Below are 26,590 nucleotides of genomic sequence, written 5' to 3' on the forward strand. Positions count from 1 at the left end.
TGTTTTGATTGCTTTAACAACACCCCATAAATAACAGTCTGCGTATTGATCTAAAGTAATCAGGATAACAGAAGAAATCGTACCGTTAACAGGCCAAGCTGTTACTGTTTTAATAATGAGCAGGGTCACAGGGGTTTTCACAAAACGAAGCACAAAGAATAAAAGGGAGGCAGAAAAAACTGGTGTGTCGCATTATGCTGCAGTATCGCTCACTCATTTTACCTCTTAATTATGCAAACTGATTTTTATAATGAACGTTGTTTGTGTTAGGTTTAATTTTATTTTTATTTAGTTTAAGCCACCTGCCTTTCAGTCACTGCTCAGGGAGCAATATCTTGTCTTGACCAAGTAGCCGTGCGCATGAGCCGCTTTATGGTTGCCAAGGCGACGAAAACAACGGCTATAACACATCGTTAGATAGACAGTTGTTAAAGCGAAGAAAGCTCTTGACGTAAGGCCTCTCCGAAACCCGAGTAATGGTCACCGTAAATTATGGCTCACGACGACTTACGAGTGGAGTGGATCCGACAGCGGGTGTGCGCCGGTTTTAATTTATCAGGCCGCCCCAACTGTTTCGACGAACTACTCAGTCGGGGAGACGGAGAAGAAGAACGGAAAATCATCCGTTACCTGAACGTAATCACGGAGGAAGACTCGCCATCGTGTCTGCTGTTCTTCAAAACTATTACAGAGGAAACTGAAGCTGAAATTCCAGCTGGTAAATTGACCATTTGTGCTCCTACTCTAGGGACAAACATTTTGTGAGTCCAGGGTCATAGAATAGATTTGTTTTTGTCAGCAGAGGGGCTCTGTATAAATAAAATAATTTACTAGCTAACAATACGAAGTGTAGCTAATTAGTTGTGTATTTCATGATCTTACGTATACATTTATATAACATCTAACTACGTTTGTCACCTCAGAAGAAAGCAAGTCTTCAGATCCTGATGAGAAATGCCACAGTGGAGCAGAGATAACCTCAGGCTCAGAGGAGACAAGTCCCAGCCATGTGAGAGTGAACTTTATTTTCAGACCTTATTGTCTTAATTGCTTTCCCGTTGTGACTATGTTTGGGATTATTCATCACTGGATTATTGATCGAGATAATAACTCATTTCGTTTTTGACTCATTTCTGGTTTTCAGAGGGTTGCTGTGTATCCCACTGAGCTTCATGTAGCTGTAAACCAATACCCAGAGAGATTTTTGAGATCCCCTGTCTTCTTCTTTCTTAGGAACACAAAGGGTGAGGTGACAATTTCGTATCATTTTAATCAAACATTCTCGTGTCTAATTGCCGTAAAACTTAAGTTGTATTTTTGTTTTAAATAGAGACTATTGTCGAACCACTGGACATGAAAGAAGCCAATATCCTGATGCCCAGGCTGTTTGACACTGGCAAGGATAGTGGACACCACCTTCTTGTGCAGCAGTACAAAATGAACCATGTAAAATGAAAAACAGCAACCACAATCAAAGAGTTAAAAATTTTATGTAACAAGTGTCAACATCATCCACATAGTGAAAAAAAAAAAAAATTTTTTTTTTTTTTCACTGTCTTTACTTAGGTCTACATACCCTTACTATCTGCTCAACAAATGAAGGTAACTGGTGCAGGTTACCAAAATGGGACAGTTTCTCCTCAGGAGCTCACCACTGGGCAGGGTAAAGAAGGACGTGTAGCAAGGTTACATGAACTGTTTACAGTTCGTGATGAGTTGCTCAACGAGACGCATAAATTTGTGGGAATGGTCAACGCAACTCTGCAACACCTTCAGATTGAAGGTTGGTTTTGCTTGACATACAGCTCTTTGGTCAGCCAGTTGCTGTTTGTAAGTAACATATAAATAACGGCCGATATCATTTGTTTTTAGTATTCATTATATCAGTATTCATTGTCAGTGTTATATTTTTGTTTTTTATTATTTAAAAACACAAGTGAAATTTGTATTAAACTCAGCAGTTAAATCACTAGTGCATTTGCATACACCATTTGTCCCCCTGTTTCCTAAACACATTTTGAGCTGTTCTTGCCATGAGAGACCCTTATTTACTGAAAGCTATTGTGAAGAGTGTCCTGTCTTGCAGCAAAAAAACAGAACATATTTTTTTGGAGGAGAATATAAAATGCCCCAAAACAGTTACATTTTTTATAGTAAATATTAGTAGAGAAAGAAAAAAAACTAGCCTTAAAGATACTGGTAATTGTTGTTTTTAATTTTTATTTCATACAATTTTGTAATAAACAGAACAACCTAAATCCTTTCACAGCAGATGAGATTACGCTGCACATCCCTGAGCTAGACCTGGAGCAAGAGGTGGATGTGCTGCTTTCTAAACCAGAGATGGTCGAGATGTTGGAACAGTGTGTGATGAACTGGCAAACTCAGATTGCCATTGTAATTGAGGAGCAGCAAAACAAAAAGGCAAAGGTCTGTGACAGTCCATATACTTCAGCTGAAATACTCGGGGTCAAGCCTGGCCTTCATATGCAAGGTTTTGGGTGAAATATTATCACAAAGTTGAGACACATTTATATCTATATACAAATATAATATTTCCATTTTCCATCAGGCACCTAGCCCTATGGCTGAGATAGCACTTTGGCAGGAGCGTGCATCTATCCTGAATGCTCTGAGTGAGCAGCTGAATCAGACTGTGGTAAAGAAGATCTTGGAGGTGATGGTGAAAGCAGATGCAGGCATTGGTCAGGCTCTGAACGGAACAATAGCTGAACTTGCTAAGTATCGTGTTGTGGCAGACAGTAATTTACGCTTCCTCAGCACACTGGAGCGACACTTCATGGTGAGCTGCATTTATAAATGCATTATTGCTAAATATTCTCTTGCTTTGTTTTATATTAATAATAAATAATGTACTGTAGCTGCCCACACATCAATCAAAGTTAACATTGTCGTTTGTAGAATCTAGCTACCGGAGCAAATTTTGGTGTAATCTTGGAGACTATCCCTCTTCTGATGAACAGCCTTCAGATTGTGTGGATACTCTCTTGCTACTATAACACAAATGAGCATATGGTGCCTCTCATGGAGCGTATTGCCTGGCAGCTCTGTGAACGTGTGTCTCAAGTAATTGATGTCCACAGGCTATTCAAGTATGTGTAGATAAATTAAAATTTTACATTGGAGGTTCAGATTTTAGATACAGTTTAAATATAACTTAAATTTTACGTCAGTATTATTCAATAGTTAGTCAGAAAATTCAAACAGGTAGTATAATTTAATGTTCTGTGTCCTGCACAGAGATAAGAAGGAAGTGGCCAAATCCAAGGTACAGGATGCTAAACAGGTTCTGGACCGGTGGAAGTCATCCTATTTTGAGGTGCGTGCTGAAATTGAAGAATCAGGAAGTGCTCTACGCTGGGAATTTGACCGCAAGAGGCTGTTTGAGAGGACTGATTACATGGCTTCCATTTGCCAAGACCTGTGCAATGTTTTGCAAGTGGGTATACATACATTTCATAAACACTGATCACTCATTCAATAGCTAAATGTGTGACTATACCAAAAGAAACTCTAGTTGTTAAGAGTGTTCTCCTAATCTGTGTTGTGCAGATCTTGGAGGAGTTCTATAATATCTTTGGCCCAGAGTTAAAAAGTGTAACTGGTGACCCAAAACGAATTGATGAAGTGCTGGGCAGAGTTGATAGTCTGGTTTTGCCCATGGAGGAGGTCAGCTTTAATCCTTTCAGCCTCTCTAAGATAAGCAACTGGAAAATGGTCATGCAAGCCTTCGACACTACAGTTCAGGTGAGTTTAGGATTTCTGGAAATTTAGAATGTGAGGTTTATTTAAATGTGTGTTCAGGACCAACATAACTGCTTTATTATAAGCACAGTCGCATCAAAGTACTTGTCAGTTTGCACCAATAGTATTGTATAATTTTCTGTATGCTGTGCCTCAATTATAAAACTTATTCAGCCTTTGCATGTGTCTGTGCAGGAAATTGAAAGGGAGGCCATCAACTTCATTGATCAGTCCTTTAAGACATTGCGCTCTTCAGCTGCTGCTTTTAAAATGCTCCTGAAATTCAAACACATCCGCTCCAGAAAGGCCATCAAAAACCATTTGATGAGAAAGTTTGACGATATCTTGACTCAGTATTGCAAAGAGGTACTGTACTGTGAGATTAGCAGAGGTGGTGGTAGATATTTAACTTAAAATTGAAATACAATCAAAGTATCTGATGAAATTAGATCAATCCAAAGCTTTTAGTTGAGAACAAGGATTCCATGCATGTTTTGCAATGTGACTTTATATTTATTGTTTATGTATGAAGGTTCATCCTATTAATCTATAAATCCATATAAACCTGGAAGTTACATTAAAGGCTGCACCAGTTTATAAAATATATTTTTGAATAGATTGATCATGGTCCGCCACAAGCATTTTGTAGAATGCCTTTTTCTTTTTGTAGGTGGACAGCATAAATCAACTCTTTGAGTTAAAGAAATATAAACCACCACTATATAAGAATGAGCCTCCTGTAGCAGGATCCATCAGATGGGCCCGATTTCTTCTCCACCGCATTAAACAAACCATCCTTCCCTTCTTGGAAGTGCCAGAAATTCTGGACAGTGAACAGTGCAAAGTGGTGAGTTATTTCATGTACATAACTATATAGGTCAGTATAAAAACTGAGCTGACATCAGAACGTTATTGCAAGGTTTTGTCTTGCTATGTTCTTTTTAGGCCAAGGACAAATTTACACAAACTGCAGTGCGACTTAAGGACTATGAGTTGAAGAAATATGAATGTTGGCTGGGTGAGACAGAATGCAACTTGCCATTGCTAATGAAAAAACCCCTGCTGGTCACCAATCAAAAGCACATTCGGGGTGTCCCACCAGCCCAAAGCAGCCAACATAGGGGTGACCGGTACACTGTGAACTTTGCTACAGAGATCAGGGAAATCATTTTGGAGACAAACCACCTTGTGACAATGGGCTACTCTGTGCCTTCTCTGGTTCAAAATGTTGCTCTACAGGAACACAAAATTATCAAGTAATGATATGCACTAAGAACTGAATTCAGCATTTATTCCAAATCACAGATTTAATCTCTGACCTGACTTGTTTCACCATTGGTTGTAGGTGTGTTGATGATCTGAAGAACCTTGTAAACCGCTACCACTCTGTAATGGACAGCTTGAGTGAGATAATGTTCATTATGCTTGCTCAAAAGATCAGTGTGGTGACAAAAGAGATGGAGTTTGGATCTAAAAGGCTCAATTGGACTTCCTTAGGTATGGTGCAATCCTGGTCTGATGAAATGAAATGAAATGATGAATGTTGTCTGTAAAATTAAACCCAGATAATATGTTGGGTTTTAGGAATCCCTGATTTCATCGAAAGAGGCATTCAGGTTATCTCTAAATTTGAGTCAGTTGTCAATCAGATTCAGAAGAATGAGAAGGATATTAATTCCAGCTTGCAGTCCATGGTGATGGCCAACTTACTGAAAGTTCCATTTCCAGATACATCAAACAACATACCAAGTATGTGGACCTCATAAAAGGAATATCATTTATTGGATATTATAATTACATTACCTGAATTTTAACTTTTATTGATTCAATCATATGTGTTTTCAAGGTGTGAAGGAGTTTTGTGGATGTATTGAGCGAGAACGGGTCAAGACTGTGAATATGCTGACTAGGAAATATGCCGACATTGGACCCCTCCTCACTAAGATAGAGCACTTGATCATGGAAACCACCAGTGGCAAAGCTAAATGTATGGCAGATTATTACATACACTGGGAACACAACGTGTTTGACGCTCTCACAAAAATGGTGCTGAGGTAATTCTGTGTTGCTAGCATTTTTGAAGGTCTTCTCTGTGAGTCAGTAACAGTGCTCCTTTGTATCCAGAACAACTGTCTCAGCTGCTTTAATGCTGCTGTTGTTAATTTTCACATTTAGGAGTATTCAGGCCTTCAACATGGCACTGATGGGAAATACTGCGCTTTTCCAAATTGATGCCATTCTATCTGCCCCAAAAATTGTGTTGCAACCCCAAAGCAGTGAGATCTACTGGCTGATCTTGCAGTGTGTCCGAGACTGTGTAGAAAGCACCAAGGTGGGTCCATGATGATCCTCTTATGTCTTCTGCTTTTCCTTTAGGCTGCTCCCTTCAGGGGTCACCACAGCGAATCATCTGCCTCCATTTAACCCTATCCTCTGTATCCTTCTCACCCACACCAACTATCCTCATGTCCTCCTTCACTACATCCAAGAACCTCCTCTTTGGTCTTCCTCTAGGCCTCCTTCCTGGCAGCTCTAACCTCAGCATCCTTTTACCAATGTATTCACTGTCCCTCCTCTGAACATGTCCAAACCATCTCAATCTGGCTTCCCTGGCTTTTTCTCCAAAACATCTAACATGAGCTGTCCCTCTGATGTCCTCATTCCTGATCCTATCCATCCTCGTCAAGAGAGAACCTCAACATCTTCAGCTCTGCTACCTCCAGCTCTGCCTCCAGGACCAACGGCCTTTCCACTCTTCATCCTTTTCAATGCCATCCTCACTTCATCCTTACTGATCTTTGCTACTTCCTGCTCCACAACAGTCACCTCTTCTACTGTGTGCTCTCTAACATTTTCCTCATTCATCAACTCTTCAGAGTATTCCTTCCATCTTTCCATCTCTGCCCTTTTCCTCTTCATCTTCCTCACCACCAGAGTCATCCTACACACCACCATCCTATGCTGTCTGGCTACACTCTCCCTAGCCACTACTTTGCAGTCACTGATCTCTTTCAGGTTGTAACGTCTGCACAAGATGTAATCAACTTGTGTGCTCCTGCCTCCACTCTTATATGTCGCCCTATGCTCCTCCCTTTTCTGGAAAAATGTGCTCACTACAGCCATTTCCATCCTTTTTGCGAAGTCTACCACCATCTGTCCTTCTGCATTCCTGTCCTGCATCCCAAACTTACCCATCACTTCCTCATCACCTCTGTTTCCCTCACCAACATGTCCGTTGAAGTCTGCCCCAATCACCACTCTCTCACCACTAGGGATACCCTGAATCACCTCATCCATCTCCCTCCAGAATTTCTCCTTCTCTTCTAACTCTCATCCTACCTGTGGGTCATAACCACTGACAACATTCCACATCACACCTTCAACTTCCAGCTTCAGACTCATCACCCTATCTGACACTCTCTTCACCTCCAGAACATTCCTAGCAAAATCCTCCTTCAGGATAACTCTTTCCATCCACACCATGATAAAACAGCTTGAACCCTGCTCCTAATCTATAGGCCTTGCTACCTTTCCACCTGTTCTCCTGAACACACAAGATATCCACCTTTCTTCTCTCCATCATATCAGCCAACTCTCTAGTTTTCCCTGACAAAGTCCCTACATTCAAAGTCCCTACACTAAGTCCTACACTCCTGCCCTTCCTCTTCTCTCTTTGCCTACGAACACGCCTTCCTCCTCTCCTTCCTCGGCCAACAGTAGTCCAATTTCCACTGGCACCCTGTAAGTCAACAGCACCAGTGGAGGTCGCTGTTAACCTGGGTCGCGACCGATCTGGTGTGGAAGACACTGGATTGTCTTCATGTGATTGCATTATGATGATCCTCTTATGTATCACTGTATTTTTGAAAATATGACTTGTAACACTGAAACATACTAACAGTGTTGTTTCATTCTACCTGTATGTTTGTGTTTCAGCAATTTGTGCGGTGGATGCACGGCTCATGCATTGAGTGCCCTCCGCAGCCTGTGGGTAGTGAAGACGAGACAATAACATTTAGCTTCTACAGTGACGTGTGGCAGCATCCTCAGATAAATGAGAGTGCCATGATAGTGTCCCAGAACATCCAGCGACTGCTTCTGTCTGTGGATCGGTACCTCAAGCATTGGAAACGTTATTCCCCTCTTTGGGAAAAGAAAAAAGACATAGTCAATGAAAAGTTTGCTGCAAAAAAACCATCTTGTGTCATGTATGATGATAAGCTGCAGTTCCTTGCTCGTATTAATCAGGATGTGAAGCTGGAGCCTCTTTTTAAGAATGACCACATAATTTGTCTAAACCTGGCGCCTCTGGCGCACACAGTGCAGGAGATTGCTGAGTCCTGGATCAGTTCACTAGGAGCCCTGTTCAACAAGCCTGCCAAAGAGGATCTGTTCAAGCTGAGAGATGAACTCATGGTACTGAATCATGCTGGTCACTTTGTCTTTTGTTTTTATTATAAAACTCATTTGATTTTATATGTGATTAATCCTTTTGATTATTTTTCTCCAACAGGAACTGTCTTCAAAACTGAAGCAGAGCCCTGACACTTTTGAAGACCTTAAATCTGTCCTTGGTACCATCTCAGACATCAGAGATAAGTCTCTAGATGTGGAGATGAGATTCACTGATATCAAGGAAAGATACAGAACAATGGCCATGTACAAAGTGGAGGTACAGTGTGTTTAATTTTCTGTTATTGTTTCTTTAAAGAATAGGCTACTGGTTCCCTTGTTGAACTTTTTCTGCTCTTTCTGCTGTCTTTAGGTTGGAGAGGATGAAATGGAGCTGGTGGATAGAATTGACCAGATATGGAGTGACCTTTTTATAGAATCCAGACAAGTGGATCAAAGTCTGACAGATATCAAGAAGTCATTTACTCGGGCAAGATATCAAACCCACACAATATGCTTGAACAAAAAAATCAAAAGCACTCTGCAGATATGTCCTTAATGTTCTCTTCGTGTTCTCTCTTCATTGCATTTAAAGATTACAAATGAGAAGATGGAAGAGTTTAAGCAGGATTTGCCTATCTTTGCTGAAAGCTTCAACAATCATGGTCCTGGAGCTGTGGGAAATGATTTAGAGAAAGGTACCTAAAAACCTGAACCTTCAGTAGTTGTATCCAAAACAATTATATATAGAGTGAAACCTTGAACAGTTGCTGCAGGAACCAGCCCCCCTTGTGTTTTTTGCAGGACTGACCATTTTGGGAACATATGAGGCAGAACTTGCCAAGATACTTGCACGACAGCAGGATCTTACTAATGCTGAGAAGCTGTTGGACCAGCCAGTTACTATGTGTACAGAAGTTATCAGCATCCAGAAGGACATGAGAGGCTTGAGACAGATATATGATGTATATAAAGCTCAGAAGGTGGGTTGTGGTGGCTGTTAGTTAACAATAGAAATTTGCTTATTGAAATACATTACACTTACACACCATTACACATGGTCATGTTTTTTCAATGATTAATGTGCTTGTCATTACAACTTTCAGGATGCAAAAGCAGAGTGGTCTCAGACCTTGTGGGTGGACTTAAACATCCAGCTGCTACAGGAGGGCATTGAGAAGTTGATCAAAAGTTTGAGGCAGCTGCCCAAAGATGTGCGGGCAATGCCTGTAGCCTTCTTCCTAGAAGGACACCTGAAGGAGTTCAGAGAGTCTCTGCCTCTTCTGCTGGACCTGAAAAATGAAGCCCTCAGAGACAGGTCACTCTGTAGATGGACAGCCAAAACTGAACTGGAATACATCTGATATCCAAAACAAAATGCCAGTTAATAGCAGAGTATACAATGCAATGGAAATGAAAATAGATGTAGGGCAGGATATAAACACATAAACATGATCAGTATGACAAGATCAAAAAATGGCAAAAAATAAACACGTGTTTTTATATTTGGACTATAGACACTGGAAGGAACTGATGGAAAGAACTGGCACTAGCTTTAAGATGAACCCTGAGAGCTTCACTCTGGAGAACATGTTCTCAATGGAGTTGCACAAACATGCAAATGTCATAGGTGACATTGTTACCTCTGCCGTGAAAGAGCTCAGTATTGAGAAGGCAAGCTGCAGTTTTAATACTTATCTCAAACTGGAGTTTGGAATTTGTCCTGTCAGTTTATCACCCATGAACATTATTTGTGTGTGTGCTTCCAGGGGGTGAAGGAGGTGGTGAACACCTGGGAAAACATGACGTTCAGTGTGCAGCCCTATTTTAAAGGCACTCAGGAGCGTGGTTATATTTTGGGTGCTGTGGATGAAATTCTGTGTAATGTGGACAACGATGCCATGAACTTACAGAGTATGGGAGGCAGCCGCTTTGTTGGACCCTTCCTCAGCACCATACAACAATGGGAAAAAGATCTCTCACTTATCAGTGAGACAGTAGAGGTCAGTGAGAGCAGTCAAATGTCCCTTCATCATAGCTGGTCAATAAAATCCCTACTGAAAAAACAAATACTTCTTGCACAGGTGTGGTTGCTGGTACAACGAAAGTGGATGTATCTGGAGAGCATATTTATTGGTGGAGACATTCGTTCACAGTTACCTGAGGAGGCTAAAAAGTTTGATAACATTAACAAAAAGTTTAAAGAGGTAAGATTTGCCATAACATTAGTTTGATCAAAGCAAACAACTCTTTAATTAAGACATTTTACAATAACATCTTTTTTCATTTTTTGTATAGATAATAAATGACACACTGAAGAACCCAAACATTAAGCGGTGTTGCCTGATTCCCAACCGGCTAACAGACCTGCAGGCTCTGAGTGATGGTCTAGAGAAGTGCCAGAAGAGTCTTAACGACTACCTGGACTCCAAGCGGAATGCCTTTCCTCGCTTCTTTTTCATTTCTGATGATGAACTGCTTAGTATTCTGGGAAGTAGTGACCCCTCCTGTGTGCAGGAACACATGATCAAGGTAACAGCCAGTATGGACAAACAAATAAGTTATTAGGAATGAGGAGAATCACTATTTATTGTATGTGCACTTTTGATCATTTGCTTTTTTTTTTGTTTGTTTGTTTGTTTCACCAGATGTATGACAACATAGCATCTCTGAGGTTTGATGTGGAAAGCAATGGACAGACAGTAGCTGGAGCTATGGTGTCTGCAGAGGGTGAAGTGATGGAGCTGAAGAAACCCATTCCAGTAGAGGGAAAAGTGGAAGGATGGATGACAGAGATATTACTGGAGATGAGGAGGACAAATAGATTCATCACCAAGGAAGCAATCTTTTACTACTGTGCAGACAGGAGCAGGTATATGTTCAGATAATACAACATGTACAACAATTTTACCATGTGTGCACATGAGGCAGTAAAGTTGTCATTCCCTTGTCTCCCAGGGTGGATTGGATGTTCCTGTACCAAGGCATGATGGTGCTGGCTGCAACTCAAGTGTGGTGGACCTGGGAGGTAGAGGATGTCTTTAAAAACGTGAAAAAAGGAGAGAAGCATGCACTGAAGAACTATGCTAAGAAAATGCATCAGCAGATCGATGAGCTGGTAACACGCATTACACAACCTATGAAGAAAAATGACAGACGAAAAATCAACACTGTGCTTACCATTGATGTCCATGCAAGAGACATTGTTGATAACTTTGTACTCAACAGGTAAATTAAACTTTGCCAGTTTTAAAATGTTATCAAATGTGACAGTACCACCTATGTTTGAAGGTGAGTTTGAATAATATAAACTTAATATAAAACTTTTTTTTATAGTATAATGGATGCAAGAGAGTTTGAGTGGGAAAGCCAACTAAGATTCTACTGGGTCAAAGAACATGATGACCTATTTGTGCGTCAGTGCAGTGCTTTGTTCTCATATGGATATGAGTACATGGGGTTGAATGGTCGATTGGTTATAACCCCACTGACAGATCGGATCTACCTCACCCTCACACAGGTTTGAGAAGCTTTGTATATTTTTAATTAGCAAACCAAATTAATGAAACTCTGAAACAGACATGTAAATTGTTCTGTCAGCTTGTTTTTAAAACAGGGTATCTGTGTATTTGTGAGGCAGGCCCTGTCCATGTACCTGGGTGGAGCGCCTGCTGGACCAGCTGGAACAGGCAAGACAGAGTCCACAAAAGATCTGGCCAAGGCTTTAGGCCTACTCTGTGTGGTCACAAACTGCGGTGAGGGTATGGACTACATGGTAAGAACCCCACACTGGAAGAGCTCGCAGCTAAATTCAAAGGATATTGAATTGTTTACATTTTAAATGACATTAAATCCATTACTCTATACTGTTTTTGGCCAAACGACAAATAAATATAAATCATAAAACAGATGTGTTTAAAAGTACATTGTTTGGCACTTCAATGCATATGTCACATGAGCTATGTGATATGTTCATGCACTTACTGTATGTACATGTGTTGGAAAGGTACACATTTTATTTGCCACTAGTTTTTATATTTTTTTCAAGAAACTCTTTCCTCTTTGTGTGCAGGCTGTGGGTAAGATTTTCTCTGGCCTTGCCCAGTGTGGAGCCTGGGGCTGCTTTGATGAATTCAATCGTATTGATGCTTCAGTGTTATCAGTTATCTCCTCCCAAATCCAGACTATCAGGAATGCTCTCATTCTGCACCTTAAAAGGTTTCATGTAAGTCTCTTGTAGTCTTGCAGAATCAGTAAGACAAGCCTCGACATTTTTCCAGATTTATAAAAATTCAAGGACACCTCACAAAGATTCAGTTTTTTGTTTAAATTGTTGGCTCCTTCTCACTATGTGCGTCAGTTTGAAGGGCAAGAGATCAGCTTGGATGATCGCATGGGGATTTTCATCACCATGAACCCAGGTTATGCTGGACGCACTGAGCTACCAGAATCTGTGAAGGCCCTCTTCAGGCCAGTGGTAGTCATTGTGCCTGATCTGCAGCAGATTTGTGAGATCATGCTCTTCTCCGAAGGCTTCCTAATGGCAAAGGTGAGGGATGCACACAAACCAAGAATTACATTACTACTATTCACTGAGGCACCTATCCTGAGCATGGAATAATGACCCATTAACTATATTACTATAATATACAGTATTTTTATTAATGTTTAATTTGGGAAAGGAGTGGGGTTTTTTTTATAATTGTTTTTTTATAATTTTTATAACTGTAACCAGCAAATTGGCTATATACACTTCAATTTATTATTTTATTTATTTATCTCCTCACTTTTGTTCAATTTAGGTTCTGGCTAAGAAGATGACAGTACTGTATAAGCTGGCTCGTGAGCAGCTGTCCAAGCAGTCTCATTATGACTTTGGTCTACGTGCTCTGAAGTCTGTCCTAGTGATGGCAGGAGAGCTGAAGAGAGGCTCACCAGAGCTCACTGAGGTAGAGACCAAAGACCATTTTTCATGTTTTAAGGCAGAACAGAAATCTTTTTCTTTTTGCTTAATATCAGTTTGGATATAAAGACACACTAGCTCTCTCTTGGGTATTGACCGAAGCTTGATTAGTGAAATGATGGAAATTTGTTTCAATTGCCAAATGCAAACTTTAAATGGCAATTATTGGCTCTCATTTCCATCTTTTCTTTCCACAGGATGTGGTTTTGATGCGTGCTCTCAGGGACATGAACCTGCCAAAGTTTGTGTTTGAGGATGTACCTCTGTTCCTTGGGTTGATCTCAGACTTGTTCCCTGGTCTGGACTGCCCTCGTGTTTGTTATCCCAATTTCAATGATGCTGTGGAGCAGATCCTGCAAAAGAACAAATATGTCATACTGCCTAACCAGGTGTCTCATTTGGGTCTTAGACCTGACTCTTTGAGATCAAAGCTTTCATGCACAACTTTGCAAAGATTTTGTTTCAGTATAGTTGATTTCATATACCTTATTTTTTATATTCCCTTTGGTTTCAGGTGGACAAAGTGGTGCAGATGTATGAGACAATGATGACCAGGCACACTACTATGGTTGTGGGCCCAACAGGTGGAGGGAAATCAGTTGTGATCAGTACATTGTGTCAAGCTCAGACAAAGTCAGTGTCAGTTTGAATCTCCTATGTTTACATCACCTTCCTGATGATTTGCGTGAACAATTTCAGCCTTTATTTTATCTCATCATCAGATTGGGACTGCAAACTAAAATGTATCCCCTAAACCCTAAAGCCATGAGTGTCACTGAACTTTATGGTGTTCTGGACCCTGACACTCGAGACTGGACTGACGGGATCTTGTCCAACATCTTCCGTGACATCAACAAGCCAACCGACAAACAAGAACGGAGGTCAAATATAACTCACACCGTAATTTATTCATCTATTCATGCAGAAAAGGAAAGAGTTTCTGTAAAATACTAGAAAAAACATGAGCTTTGACTTACAGGTACATTCTCTTTGATGGGGATGTGGATGCTCTGTGGGTGGAGAATATGAACTCGGTGATGGATGACAACAAACTCCTCACTTTAGCTAATGGTGAACGGATCCGTTTACAGAGTCACTGTGCCCTGCTGTTCGAGGTTTGTTTACATTTCAAAAATTGCTGTCGGCAGAAGAGCTTTCCCTACGTTGTACTGCAAAACAATTGTAAGTATACATCACCTTCACAGGTTGGAGACCTGCAATATGCTTCCCCTGCTACTGTTTCCCGATGTGGGATGGTTTTTGTTGACCCCAAAAACCTGCGATACACTCCTTACTGGCAAAGATGGGTGAACAATAGACCTGACACGGTAAAAGAAAACCATATACCTATATTCTTGTTTATTTTGATCATATTTGAACTCTGTCTTTTTTTCCAGGAACAGGAAGTACTCAACAAACTGTTTGAAAAATATGTGCACAGCTCTATTGACATGATTGTGGATGGCATAGTTGATGGCAGACAGAGCCAGAAACTGAGGACTGTTGTCCCTCAGACAGATCTGAACATGGTAGGGTAATCTCATGTCTTCATGTACTGTATATTCTGTCATGAATTTCATTAGGATTAGTAAAGTTCCATATTTAGACTCCCTGTATTAGGATTAATGCATGGGTTGGTGGTGTGTTCAGGTGACTCAGCTGTGCTTAATGCTGGATACGCTGCTTGAGAATGAGAGCAGCAGTTCTGAAGTCCTGGAATGTTACTTCCTGGAAGCTCTGTACTGCTCACTAGGGGCAACATTGCTGGAGAGCGGCAGGAGCAAGTTTGATGAATTCATCAAAAGGCTTTCCGGCTTAACCACAGTACATGATGAGGAAGCTCTGGCTGGACCTGGTGAGATCCCAGGTAAAAGAAAGAATGTGTACTTCGCATACATTATCAAGATTTTATTCTCTGCACAAATATGTACATATATGTTTTGACCATTTTTACAATTTTCTTTGTCCTAATATTGATAACAAACTGTCTGCATCTTTATAGGGTACCTCCCGAATCTGTATGATTTTCATTTTGATGGAACACATGAGAAGTGGGTTCCCTGGAGTACCTTGGTCACTAAATATGTTCATAACCCAGAAATGAAGTTTGCTGATATTCTTGGTAAAGACCAATTCTGTAAAGTGGAGACAAATCAAGTATCCTACATACATATGGATTTAAACTTTCAGCCTCCTTTCTTCTTCCACTTTGATTCCCTCATTCTTTGCTTTAGTGCCAACTGTTGACACCACAAGAACCAGCTGGATCCTGGAACAGATGGTGAAGAGAAATAGACCAGTGCTTCTGGTTGGAGAGTCCGGCACATCTAAGACTGCCACCATTCAAAACTTCCTAACAAATCTTAATACAGATACAACAGTGAGTTTACCACCTTACCAAATCAGCTAACATTATGTCATTATGTTTTTTTAAATTTCTTCTATTTTGTTTTCAGATTACTCTGATCATTAACTTCTCATCCAGAACCACTTCAATGGATGTTCAGAGGACCCTGGAGGCCAGTGTGGAGAAGAGGACCAAAGACACCTATGGACCTACTATGGGAAAGAGACTGGTGGTCTTTATGGATGACATGAATATGCCAAAGGTACATGCTTCAAGCTGTGAATCCCATTTTTGCTCTGGTGAGCGACAGCATTTATCTGTCTGACATTATTTGAACATACTGTATGTTAAAATAGGTGGATAATTATGGCACACAGCAGCCTATCGCACTTCTAAAGCTGTTATTGGACAGAGGAGGTATATATGACAGAGGCAAGGAACTTAACTACAAACTTCTCAAGGACCTTGGCTTTATTGCTGCAATGGGAAAGGCTGGAGGTGGAAGGAACGAGGTGGATCCGCGCTTCATCTCGCTCTTCAGTGTCTTCAGCATCCCCTTCCCTTCAGTTGAGTCTCTCCACCTTATTTATGCTTCTATTATCAAAGGCCACACCAGAGTGAGTATCTTTCCCCCACATAAATCCCAGAATATCAGAATCTCAATCAGTTCTTTCACTGAGATGTAATAAACTTTATTAAATATTTTAGCCATTTGAAGATGCTATACAGAAGGTTTGTGATAAAGTCACCTTCTGCACACTGGAATTGTACAACAGCATCATCAAAGATATGCCACCCACTCCTTCCAAGTTCCACTACATTTTCAATCTGAGGGATCTGTCAAGAGTCTATAATGGACTGACTCTCACCAAACCTGACAGGTCTGCTCTAGCACATTCATGCGTTAAAAGATGAACAGTTAGAGATCTGGTTTTCTAATTATCTTTGGTTCCTTTCTAATAGCTTTTTGACTGTCACCCAATTTGTGCGTGTCTGGAGAAATGAATGCTTGAGAATCTTCCATGACAGACTCATTGGTGAAGCCGACAAAGCCTTGGTAAATAATTGTTAAAAACACTATTAGATATTTACTGAACATTCTTCTTTGTATTGACTTCAGGCAGAAATACAAGATGTGTAATTGTTCTTCTAAGTGAAATTACAAATGCAGAATCTGGTGCACACTTAACTATTTTAGTGTTTATGGACTTCTCAAATGTACCCATTGTGTGTTTTTGCACGCAGGTTCAAGGCCACATAAAGAACCTGATTGAAGAGCATTTCAAGTCAGACATGGAGGCAGTCATGAAGGACCCAATCCTTTATGGAGACTATAGGTCAGCCCTCAGTGAGACTGAACCCAGGGTATATAAGGACATACAGGACTATGATGCTTCAAAAGCCCTCTTTCAGGTATTTTCAAGTTATCAACTGTTATTAACTGGAATAGGTGGATTCAGCATAATAATTCAACACCAGTTTTTTTTACATTTAGTCACTGTCGATTCTGTGTTCACATATACTGAAAGACCACCTTATTTTCTAATTTGCAGGACCTTCTAGAGGAATACAATGAAAATAAGTCAAGGATGAACTTAGTATTGTTTGATGACGCTCTGGAACATCTGACCAGGGTGCACCGCATCATCCGCATTGATCGTGGCCATGCACTACTTGTCGGTGTGGGAGGCTCTGGCAAGCAGTCCCTCACCAAGCTTGCTGCCTTCAGTGCCGGCTGTGAGGTTGTAAAGACATGAGTGTGATGATAGACAGATGATTTTCAATGATAAAGAAATATCAATTGTACATTTTTAGGCTTAGACACACAATATATGCTACAGTTACATTTAAGACTTTTTATTGATATCAAAGTCAGCTAGAATTTTACCTTTTAGAGCTTAGTTTTGATTGTCTGAGTACAGTCTTGGCTTTAATAAGACTAAAGCTGCTAAAGGAGAAATAGAAAAGGGAAATAAGGTTAAACAAAAGATGTCTCCACTATCTAGTGGTGTAATCTGCTTTTCACAGGTGTTTGAGATAACACTAAGCAGAGGATACAGTGAGTCAAACTTCCGTGACGAACTGAAAACGCTGTATTTGAAGCTTGGCATAGAAAATAAGAAGATGGTATTCCTCTTTACTGATGCTCATGTTGTTGAGGAAGGATTTTTGGAACTCATTAACAACATGCTCACCTCAGGTTGGATATCATGCTAAGCTCCTGGCCTACACTACATTTGTCATACTTTTCTTTAGTACTCTGAACATGCTCTGTCTTTATAGGTATTGTTCCTGCATTGTTCCCTGATGATGAGAAGGAGTCAGTTCTCAACCAGCTTCGCGATGAGGCTCTTAAAATGGGTGCAGGTCCTTCTAAAGAGAGTGTGTGGCAGTACTTTGTCAACAAGAGTGCCAACAATCTACATATTGTTTTAGGCATGTCTCCAGTGGGCGACACCTTGAGGACACGCTGCAGAAACTTTCCAGGTGAAATGCAGTGTCAGGCTTCTTTGGATTTTAATATAATAAATGATTTATTTTGCTAACAGTGCGAACTTTGCTTTCAGGACTGATGAACAACACTGTGATAGACTGGTTCTTGCCATGGCCTCCACAGGCATTACTTGCAGTGGCTCAGTCTTTCCTTGGTGTGTAATTACACACACACATATTTTTTTAATCTTTCTTTTAAGTGTTTTATGGTAAAGTTTGTTTTCACGTGGCCACTCCAGGCTGTTTTTCTATATTTAGTTGAGGTGAAACCTGGGGCAGGAATATTATCCCTATATCTATATCATTTTTTGTCGTTATTTACAAAGCTATATTTGAATTTTTTCTTTCTACAGAGGAAAATCCAATGATTCCTGAGACGCAATCCGAACAAGTGATAGCTCATATATGCATGGTCCACACCTCGGTGGGGGACTACAGCAAGCTATTCCAGCAGAAACTGAGACGTAGTAACTTTGTTACTCCAAAAAACTACTTAGATTTCATTAACACCTATTCTCACCTCTTGGAGGAAAAGGATCAATATATCCTAGGTGAGAAGATGAAGATAGAAGATAAATTTGATAGGGCTAGACTGGTGGCACACGTACCTCTATGCTGCACATTGCCATGATTTGTTTTAGTTAACTTCTTCTTTCCTGTCTTAGCTCAGTGCAAGCGTCTAGAGGGAGGTTTAGATAAACTGAAGGAGGCCAGTGAACAGCTGGCTGAGTTGAATGTCAAGCTAGCAGAGCAAAAGGTGGTCCTTGCTGAAAAGTCCACAGCTTGTGAAGCCCTGCTGGATGAGATTGTTGCAAACACAACTGTAGGTCAGTGAATACCTGCAGCTTTTAAATCAGGGTTATAATACACACAGCATACTAGGTTTCGTTTTGGAAATCCAAAACGAAACCTAGCCATTTATCAAAAACTTTCCTTCTAGCTGAGGAGAAAAAGGCCCTGGCAGAAGACAAAGCCAAAGAGATTGAAGAGCAGAATGAAGTGATCGCTGTTGAGAAGAAAGAAGCTGAAAGTTCCTTGGCTGAGGCTCTGCCAGCATTAGAGGCAGCTCGCAATGCTCTTCAGGACTTGGAAAAATCTGATGTCACTGAGATCCGGTAAACTTTCCTTAGGGTTTTTCATTCTACTGTTGGAAAAGCTAGCGATGATAGTCAATTTCATTACAATGAATGGATAAACAATGACGTCTGTAATGCAGACACCCATGGTAAACCTGCAAAGAAAACAGATGATAAGGATTTAAGGATGTAAAATACATGACAAAAAAGGAAACTCATGCCATCTGTTAATCTTTCCTCTCCCTGTTCGCCCTTTTCTGCCGCTCCATTGTGCAGATCCTTTGCCAAGCCACCCAAACAGGTGCAGGTGGTTTGTGAGTGCATTTTGGTGCTGCGGGGCTACAAGGAGATCAGTTGGCAGTCAGCTAAGGCGATGATGTCAGAGGCTAACTTCCTACGCTCTCTGATGGAAATGGACTGTGATTCCATTCATAACAACCAGGTCAGGACTGTCAGAGGTAAGTTAGCTTTATGACCAATAGAGACCGACCATAAAATCATTAATAGTAATACCCATATGGTAAATATAGTGGCATTATTCCCTGGCTAGGCTTTCTAAAGAACCTCCAAACGAGCTTTGAGGAGATGCAAGCCATCAGTAAAGCTGGCTCTGGAATGCTCAAGTTTGTTGAGGCTGTCATGGGTTATTGTGATGTTTCCAGGGACATAAAACCCAAAAGAGAGAAGGTAATGTAAAGTTTGTAAATGTTATTAGATCATGTTCTGTAAGAAGGAACTCCAATTAATACTTCCAGTTTCTTTTTTAGGTGGCACGCCTAGAGAAGAACTACTTTCAGAGTAAGCGTGAGCTGGAACACATTCAGAATGAGCTAAGTAATATCCAGAAAGAGTTGCAGGCTCTTAGAGAGAAGTATGAAGCTGCTATTGAGGAGAAACGTATGCTCCAGGAAGAGGCTGAGCTCATGGAGAGGAGGCTGATAGCTGCTGACAAACTCATCTCAGGCCTGAGCTCTGAGAATGAACGGTGAGGATCTAGAAGTCACACCACTTGCAACCTTATGCCTGGCCTATTAGCCCTGCTAATCCTTGCATAATTTTTCCTTTTCAGTCTCATTTTCTTCATACCGTTTTGCTTCCACGTGTCTTTCTCACTACTCACTCTTTTCAACTATATACACTCAGGTGGACACAAGATTTGGAGGAGTTGAAGCAGCGACGTGTGCGTCTCCTGGGTGACTGTCTGATATCTGCTGCTTTCCTGAGCTATGAAGGGGCTTTCAGCTGGGACTTCAGGAATGAAATGGTATATGAACTATGGGTTAAGGATGTGCAAGAAAGAGGCATCCCCTTAAGCACACCATTCAAATTGGAGAACCTGCTTACTGATGAAGTAGAAATCAGCAGGTGAGAAGGAGTGCGCGCTTAGGACACTTAAAACAATAGACAATATGCAATATGAATTTGTATTAGCAAAACTGACTTAGTGTTGTGGGAGCAGGACATGTGCTTGGATTTATGTTTATTTTGGCTGCACCATGAAAAATAAACAATGTCTAATAAAACCTGTATGATATGATAGATGGGGCTCAGAGGGCTTGCCTCCAGATGAGCTGTCGGTGCAGAATGGAATCCTCACAACCAGAGGGAGCCGATTTCCCATGTGTATTGACCCTCAACAGCAAGCCCTCAACTGGATTAAGAAAAAGGAAGAAAATAATAACCTCAAGGTACAAAATGCTCGTACAAATTAAATTGCACTAGAGTCACAATGTCGGGTCCTGACGGTGTGATCATCCCTTTTTCCCCAGATCTCATCTTTCAATGATCCAGACTTCCTGAAGCAGCTAGAGATGGCCATCAAATATGGCTTCCCATTCCTTTTCCAAGATGTTGATGAGTACATCGACCCTGTGATTGATAATGTCTTGGCCAAGAATGTAAAAGGGGCAGAGGGCAGACAGGTCCTCATGCTGGGTGACAAAGAGGTGGATTATGATCCCAACTTTAAACTGTATCTCAACACTAAACTGGCTAACCCAAAATATTCCCCATCAGTGTTTGGAAAAGCCATGGTTATTAACTATACTGGTAAGATTTTTTCAATTGGCAACCATAGTTTTTGTAATATTTGAATATCCTTTGTCTGTCTGTTCAATTATTGTATCTATGTTACGTGTAGTGACCCTTAAGGGTCTGGAGGACCAGCTTCTGAGTGTCATAATGGGCTTTGAGAAAAAGGACCTGGAGGAGCAGCGTGAACACTTGATCCAAGAGACGAGTAACAATAAGAAGCTGCTGAAAAACCTCGGGGACTCCCTGCTTAGAGAGCTGACAATGTCTACGGGCAACATGTTGGATAACACAGAGCTGGTTCACACACTGGAGGAAACAAAGTCAAAAGCCACTGAGGTCAGTGTGGCCGCAGCAAGCATCAGTGATCTCATGGAAGAACTCATTGAAGTCATTAACACTAAATTTTCTTTGTGTGGTGATTTGATCATCAGGTGTTTGAGAAACTGAAGTTGGCAGAGAAGACATCCATGGACATTGATAAACTCAGAGACGGCTACCGACCTGCCGCCAAGCGAGGTGCTATTCTGTTCTTCGCACTGACAGAAATGGCTCTGGTGAACAGCATGTACCAGTACTCTCTTGCCTCCTACCTGGAAGTGTTTGACTTTTCACTGCACAAATCTCTGCCTGACGCAGTCCTGTCCCAAAGACTTAAGAACATCATGAACACTCTGACATACAGTGTTTATAACTATGGCTGCACAGGTACAATTCTTAACCTTGAATGATTGAATGGCTGGAAAAAAGCCATAGTGTTTTGTGATAACGTTGTACTGAACTCATGTCCCTAGGTTTGTTTGAGAGACACAAGCTGCTCTATTCTTTTAACATGACTGTCAAGATTGAGCAGGAAAAAGGGAGGGTGCCTCAGGAGGAGTTGGAGTTCTTTATCAAGGGTGAGATATTCAGAAAAGTTGGACAATTACAATGATGACAGATTCACAAATGTGTTCTCATACAATGTTCAAAGCTAACTGTCATTTTTGTACACCTCATATGTAAAGGTAATCTATCATTGGAAAAGAGCAAGTGCAAAAAACCTTGTGACTGGCTTTCTGATCAGGGTTGGGAAGACATAATGAAACTTGCAGAGCTCTTTCCTGATCAGTTTGGCTCTCTGCCTGATGATGTGGAGAAAAATTCCGCTGATTGGAAGTCTGTAAGTGACCACAGTGATAGGAATCACTAAATGCATTTTCCTTAAGTGGTTCAGAATTGAACCCTTTGTTTTTCTCCTCAGTGGTATGACCTAGATGGACCAGAACAGGTTCCATTTCCCATGAAATATAAGGATAACCTGTCAGCCTTTCAGAAGCTGCTGTTGCTGCGCTGTTTCCGTGTTGATAGAGTCTACAGAGCTGTGACTGACTATGTCACTGTCACCATGGGCGAGAAGTGAGATATATATGTGTACACTGTCAGAGTACTGCATATACATTGTGTTATGGTGTAGGCTGACTTAACACAATTGAGTGACAGATAGATAGAAGTATGTAAACACCTGATTTTCCACATTTCCTCTTATTTCTGCTCAGATATGTACAGCCCCCTGTCATCAGCATTGATGCAATCTACGAACAGAGCACACCTTCCTCCCCCATTGTCTTCATCCTGAGCCCCGGCTCTGATCCTGCCAGCGACATCATGAAACTGGCAGAGAGGTCAGGTTTTGGCGGCAACAAGTTCAAGTTTCTTGCTATGGGCCAGGGCCAAGAGAAGGTATGAAAGACTGCTGTTCCATATTGTAGTTATAAAGCTTTGAGTGCGGTCAAGTGACATGAATAGAGGGGTTACTAAGTAGCTACACTAAAACACACTCAGGAAAGAAGCTGAAGGTAATTATCTTGGGTACCTGTGATAAAGGTGGCACTGCAGTTGCTGGAGATGGCTGTTTCCTGGGGTCATTGGTTGATGCTACAGAACTGCCACCTACTGGTGAACTGGCTGAAGGAACTGGAGAAGTCCTTAGAGAGGATCACCAAGCCCAACCCCAAGTTCCGCCTATGGATCACCACCAACCCCATCAAGGATTTCCCTATTGGCATACTACAGAAGTCTCTAAAGGTGAAACTTATGTTCTCTTTAGCAGTACTTTCTTTAAATTGTTCAGACATGGCAGAGTAAACTTTCTAAGATTCTGGGATTCTGTAGCGGGCACTAAGATTTCAAGAAATAGGTTCTGTTTTTGAAAGTTTTTAATCAATTCACTGGAAATTTGACGTTGTGCGTTTCCAATACAGCAAGGTGATAGATTTTTTTTTTTTTTTTTTTTGTGGAAATCGTACATACCAGTGGCAGACGAAACAGTTACATTTTTGATATTTCTTTATTTCATTATTAAGAAAAGGAGTAGTTGGAAGAGAAATATTAGCCCATATTGCTTAAGACTGCTGTTTTGATGGGAAAATAGTAATAACAGTAGTTTTTAGTAATATTGAAATTGCGTGTTTTTAATATTCTATGCAGGTAGTGACGGAGCCTCCCAATGGTCTCAAGCTCAACATGAGAGCCACGTACTCCAAAATCTCCTATGAGACCTTGACTGCATGCCCACATCCAGCCTTTCGCAGTTTGGTCTATGTACTGGTCTTTTTCCATGCTGTGGTGCAAGAGAGACGCAAATATGGCAAGATTGGCTGGAACGTCTCCTATGACTTTAATGAGTCTGACTTCTTTGTAAGTTATTTATATTACTTTGGAAGTAATTGATCTTGTTACATTTTTAGTCTCCAAGTGGTTAGGTCTCACTTTTCCACAGGTGTGTATGGAGGTCCTGAACACCTACTTGACCAAAGCCCACAACCAGGGTGACAGCAATATTCCATGGGGAACCCTTAAATACCTTATTGGGGAGGTCAGTCTAAATATACTGTGTGTATCTTGTTTGCAAGCTGGTGCTCTATGCTGTTCAACAGGTATGTCATGTTTTATAGGTGATGTATGGTGGGCGAGTCATAGACAGCTTTGATCGCAGGATTCTGACTGTCTACATGGATGAGTACCTTGGAGACTTCCTCTTCTACACTTTTCGGCACTTCCACTTCTTCATCAACAACGATGTAGACTACAAGATTCCTCCTTATGGGCCCAAGAAAATATACATTGGTCAGTGATTGGAATTCTGCTACTTTAAGAACATTTTCATTTGCTGTCATCGCTTACTATTCTACCATGTTATGTGTTTCAGATGAGATTGAGAGCCTGCCACTGGCAAACACACCAGAGGTGATGGGTCTCCATTCTAATGCAGAGATAGGATATTACACACAGGCAGCTAAAGACATGTGGATTCACCTAATAGACCTGCAGCCCCAGACAGGTGTGATTTGTTTTGGCTTCGTCCATATTGCCTCTAAATTTCAAAAGAAGAACTTCTTCCATTGCTTTCACATTGAGTTCTGAGCGTCAGTGGAAATGATATTTGTGTTTTTTCAGAAGTGCTGCCAAGTGCATCATTTACTGTGGCCTTTATGCATTCTCTTATTCCTCAGGTGAATCTGGGGGGAACAATAATAGGGACGAATACATCAGCCAGGTGGCCCAGGACATTCAAAACAAGCTGCCCAAGCGCTTTGATATGGATGTGATTCGTAAAAAGTTTGGCACAGAGATTTCTCCAACCTCAGTGGTGCTCCTCCAAGAACTAGAGCGCTTCAACAAACTAGTGGTCCGTATGCAGCGCTCTCTGGCTGAGCTGCAAAGGGTGAGGAGTAGGGCCAGAGGACAGCGAGATACTGGGGAACCAGACAGGTGTTTTAAACAGCTTAACATTTGTTCTGACTCTCTTGTGTCTCCTAGGCCCTGGCTGGTGAGGTGGGTATGAGCAGTGAGTTGGATGAGGTCGCTCGGGCCCTTTTTAATGGTTACATCCCTGCCATTTGGAAAAAGTTGGCACCTGACACTCTTAAGTCGCTCGGCAACTGGATGATCCATTTCAAGAGGCGTTATGAACAGTACAGCGCCTGGGTGAGGATGGACACACGCTACCACAGATGAGGCTATTTTGTGTAGCCTTCTGCAATATTCTGGCATTACTCAACAGAGAACAAACATGTCAAGAATATATTTTTATGTCTGATTTAGCTGGGTCTCTTGTGTCCACCAGGTGGATGGGGGAGAGCCAAAGGTTATGTGGCTATCAGGACTCCATATTCCTGAGTCCTACCTGACTGCCCTGGTCCAAGCCGCATGCAGAAAAAATGGTTGGCCTCTGGACCTTTCCACATTGTACACACAGGTGACCCAGTACCGCAGCGACGATGAAGTCAGTGACAGACCTGGACAGGGTAATGAGGAGTCTCACTATAATACTATAATTAACACATTGTTAATTGTAGAGATTAATGTTTTATACCTGCAGGCTGCTTTGTGTCCGGTCTGTATCTGGAGGGAGCAGACTGGGACATGGAGAAGGGCTGCCTAGTGAAGAGTAAACCAAAAGTTCTTGTTGTGGAATTACCCATTCTCAAAGTCATCCCCATAGAGGCACACCGCCTCAGGTTACAGGTGGGAACCACAGGCTTCCATACATTACATTAGCTCTCTATTGTGATGGTTTTCCTAAGTCCTGTGCTTTGTACTGCAGAACATGCTGCGGACACCAGTGTACACCACGTCCTTGCGGAGGAATGCTATGAGTGTGGGGTTGGTGTTTGAGGCAGACCTGTTCACCACCATGCACTTCAACCACTGGGTGCTTCAGGGAGTCTGCTTATGCCTCAATGCTGACTAAGGGCAGTCCTTCCTTCAAATATGTATTGTTAGAGTCATTAGGATTTTTTTTTTTTTTTTCCATTTATTAGCTTTCACTTTTTTGTCACTAGATGGCACCACACAACAGTCCTGAGCTCTTCACTGTGGACAGTAGCTCCAGGGATTTCTCTTTGGAATTGCTGTGGCCCAAAGTGCCATGTGGCTACAGGGGGTCAGGATCTTTCAGGGCTAAGAGTTAACTATTCTCTAGTAATGAATAAATGTTTTTAATTCATGTTTCAACGTTCTCTTTCTTAAACACAATATTTCAGACTTCTGTTCATCCTTAAAGACGACAGTAGATGCTGAATATTTCTGCTGAAGTGGTCAAGGAAACATAAGCTGCTGTGTACAGTGGAAAATGTAACACTGACCGAAGGCTGCTAAAGTTTTCCACTTTACCCCAGTAGCTTTTATGCAGTGTAGGTAGCAGCATGTGCTTCATTGTAAGTCTGAACAAACAGATCCAGCGCTGCACCGAGTAATCGGGGCTGCTGAGGTCAGCGTACTAAAGCAGGTGAAGTTTACTCTAAAAGTCGAACAGCCCTGGAGGATTTGGCAGCTGGTGAAGCGGTGAGGTCACAGAAATAAAAACTGCAACAGTTCTGAGCTTTTCCACGTGCAACATAGATCATGTAGCTGTTAGAGTGCAGCTTTAATCAGGGATGTGCTGGTTAGACTAAACTGTGATCTACAAACACATATCTTCATACCACAAGAAATCATCCCATAAAAATATGTGCTAGTTTCTTTAAAAGTTCCTCCCCT

The 26,590-nt window shown here is 41.3% G+C and overlaps 1 protein-coding gene across 1 annotated transcript; it reads left to right on the plus strand.

Annotated features, from left to right (window-relative positions):
• Positions 1-396: 396 nt before the first annotated feature.
• On the plus strand, positions 397-26,001 carry dnah10 (dynein axonemal heavy chain 10). Its single transcript, XM_026322843.1, has 77 exons — positions 397-718; positions 924-1,009; positions 1,145-1,244; positions 1,331-1,446; positions 1,567-1,783; positions 2,270-2,430; positions 2,573-2,803; positions 2,923-3,113; positions 3,262-3,460; positions 3,574-3,768; positions 3,961-4,131; positions 4,436-4,612; positions 4,711-5,021; positions 5,111-5,262; positions 5,350-5,514; positions 5,612-5,819; positions 5,941-6,097; positions 7,702-8,181; positions 8,279-8,437; positions 8,531-8,647; positions 8,753-8,855; positions 8,962-9,140; positions 9,264-9,475; positions 9,675-9,831; positions 9,927-10,160; positions 10,242-10,364; positions 10,456-10,689; positions 10,806-11,029; positions 11,116-11,385; positions 11,494-11,677; positions 11,798-11,932; positions 12,230-12,382; positions 12,518-12,706; positions 12,960-13,106; positions 13,318-13,509; positions 13,635-13,753; positions 13,843-14,001; positions 14,100-14,235; positions 14,326-14,448; positions 14,518-14,649; positions 14,771-14,987; positions 15,123-15,242; positions 15,355-15,500; positions 15,577-15,729; positions 15,824-16,084; positions 16,176-16,348; positions 16,431-16,524; positions 16,713-16,880; positions 17,021-17,209; positions 17,496-17,667; positions 17,751-17,954; positions 18,035-18,115; positions 18,314-18,511; positions 18,626-18,787; positions 18,901-19,075; positions 19,313-19,494; positions 19,587-19,723; positions 19,804-20,021; positions 20,180-20,401; positions 20,577-20,724; positions 20,806-21,085; positions 21,177-21,406; positions 21,502-21,775; positions 21,862-21,966; positions 22,075-22,229; positions 22,311-22,465; positions 22,606-22,789; positions 22,934-23,134; positions 23,537-23,746; positions 23,829-23,924; positions 24,004-24,175; positions 24,258-24,389; positions 24,562-24,773; positions 24,869-25,036; positions 25,176-25,356; positions 25,431-25,576; positions 25,656-26,001. Exons 1-77 carry the CDS (start codon positions 493-495, stop codon positions 25,800-25,802), a joined length of 13,692 nt encoding a protein of 4,563 aa, XP_026178628.1. The 5' UTR covers positions 397-492; the 3' UTR covers positions 25,803-26,001.
• Positions 26,002-26,590: the final 589 nt, after the last annotated feature.

This window comes from Mastacembelus armatus, chromosome 9 (assembly GCF_900324485.2).
Source record: "Mastacembelus armatus chromosome 9, fMasArm1.2, whole genome shotgun sequence".
Lineage (NCBI taxonomy): Eukaryota > Metazoa > Chordata > Actinopteri > Synbranchiformes > Mastacembelidae > Mastacembelus > Mastacembelus armatus.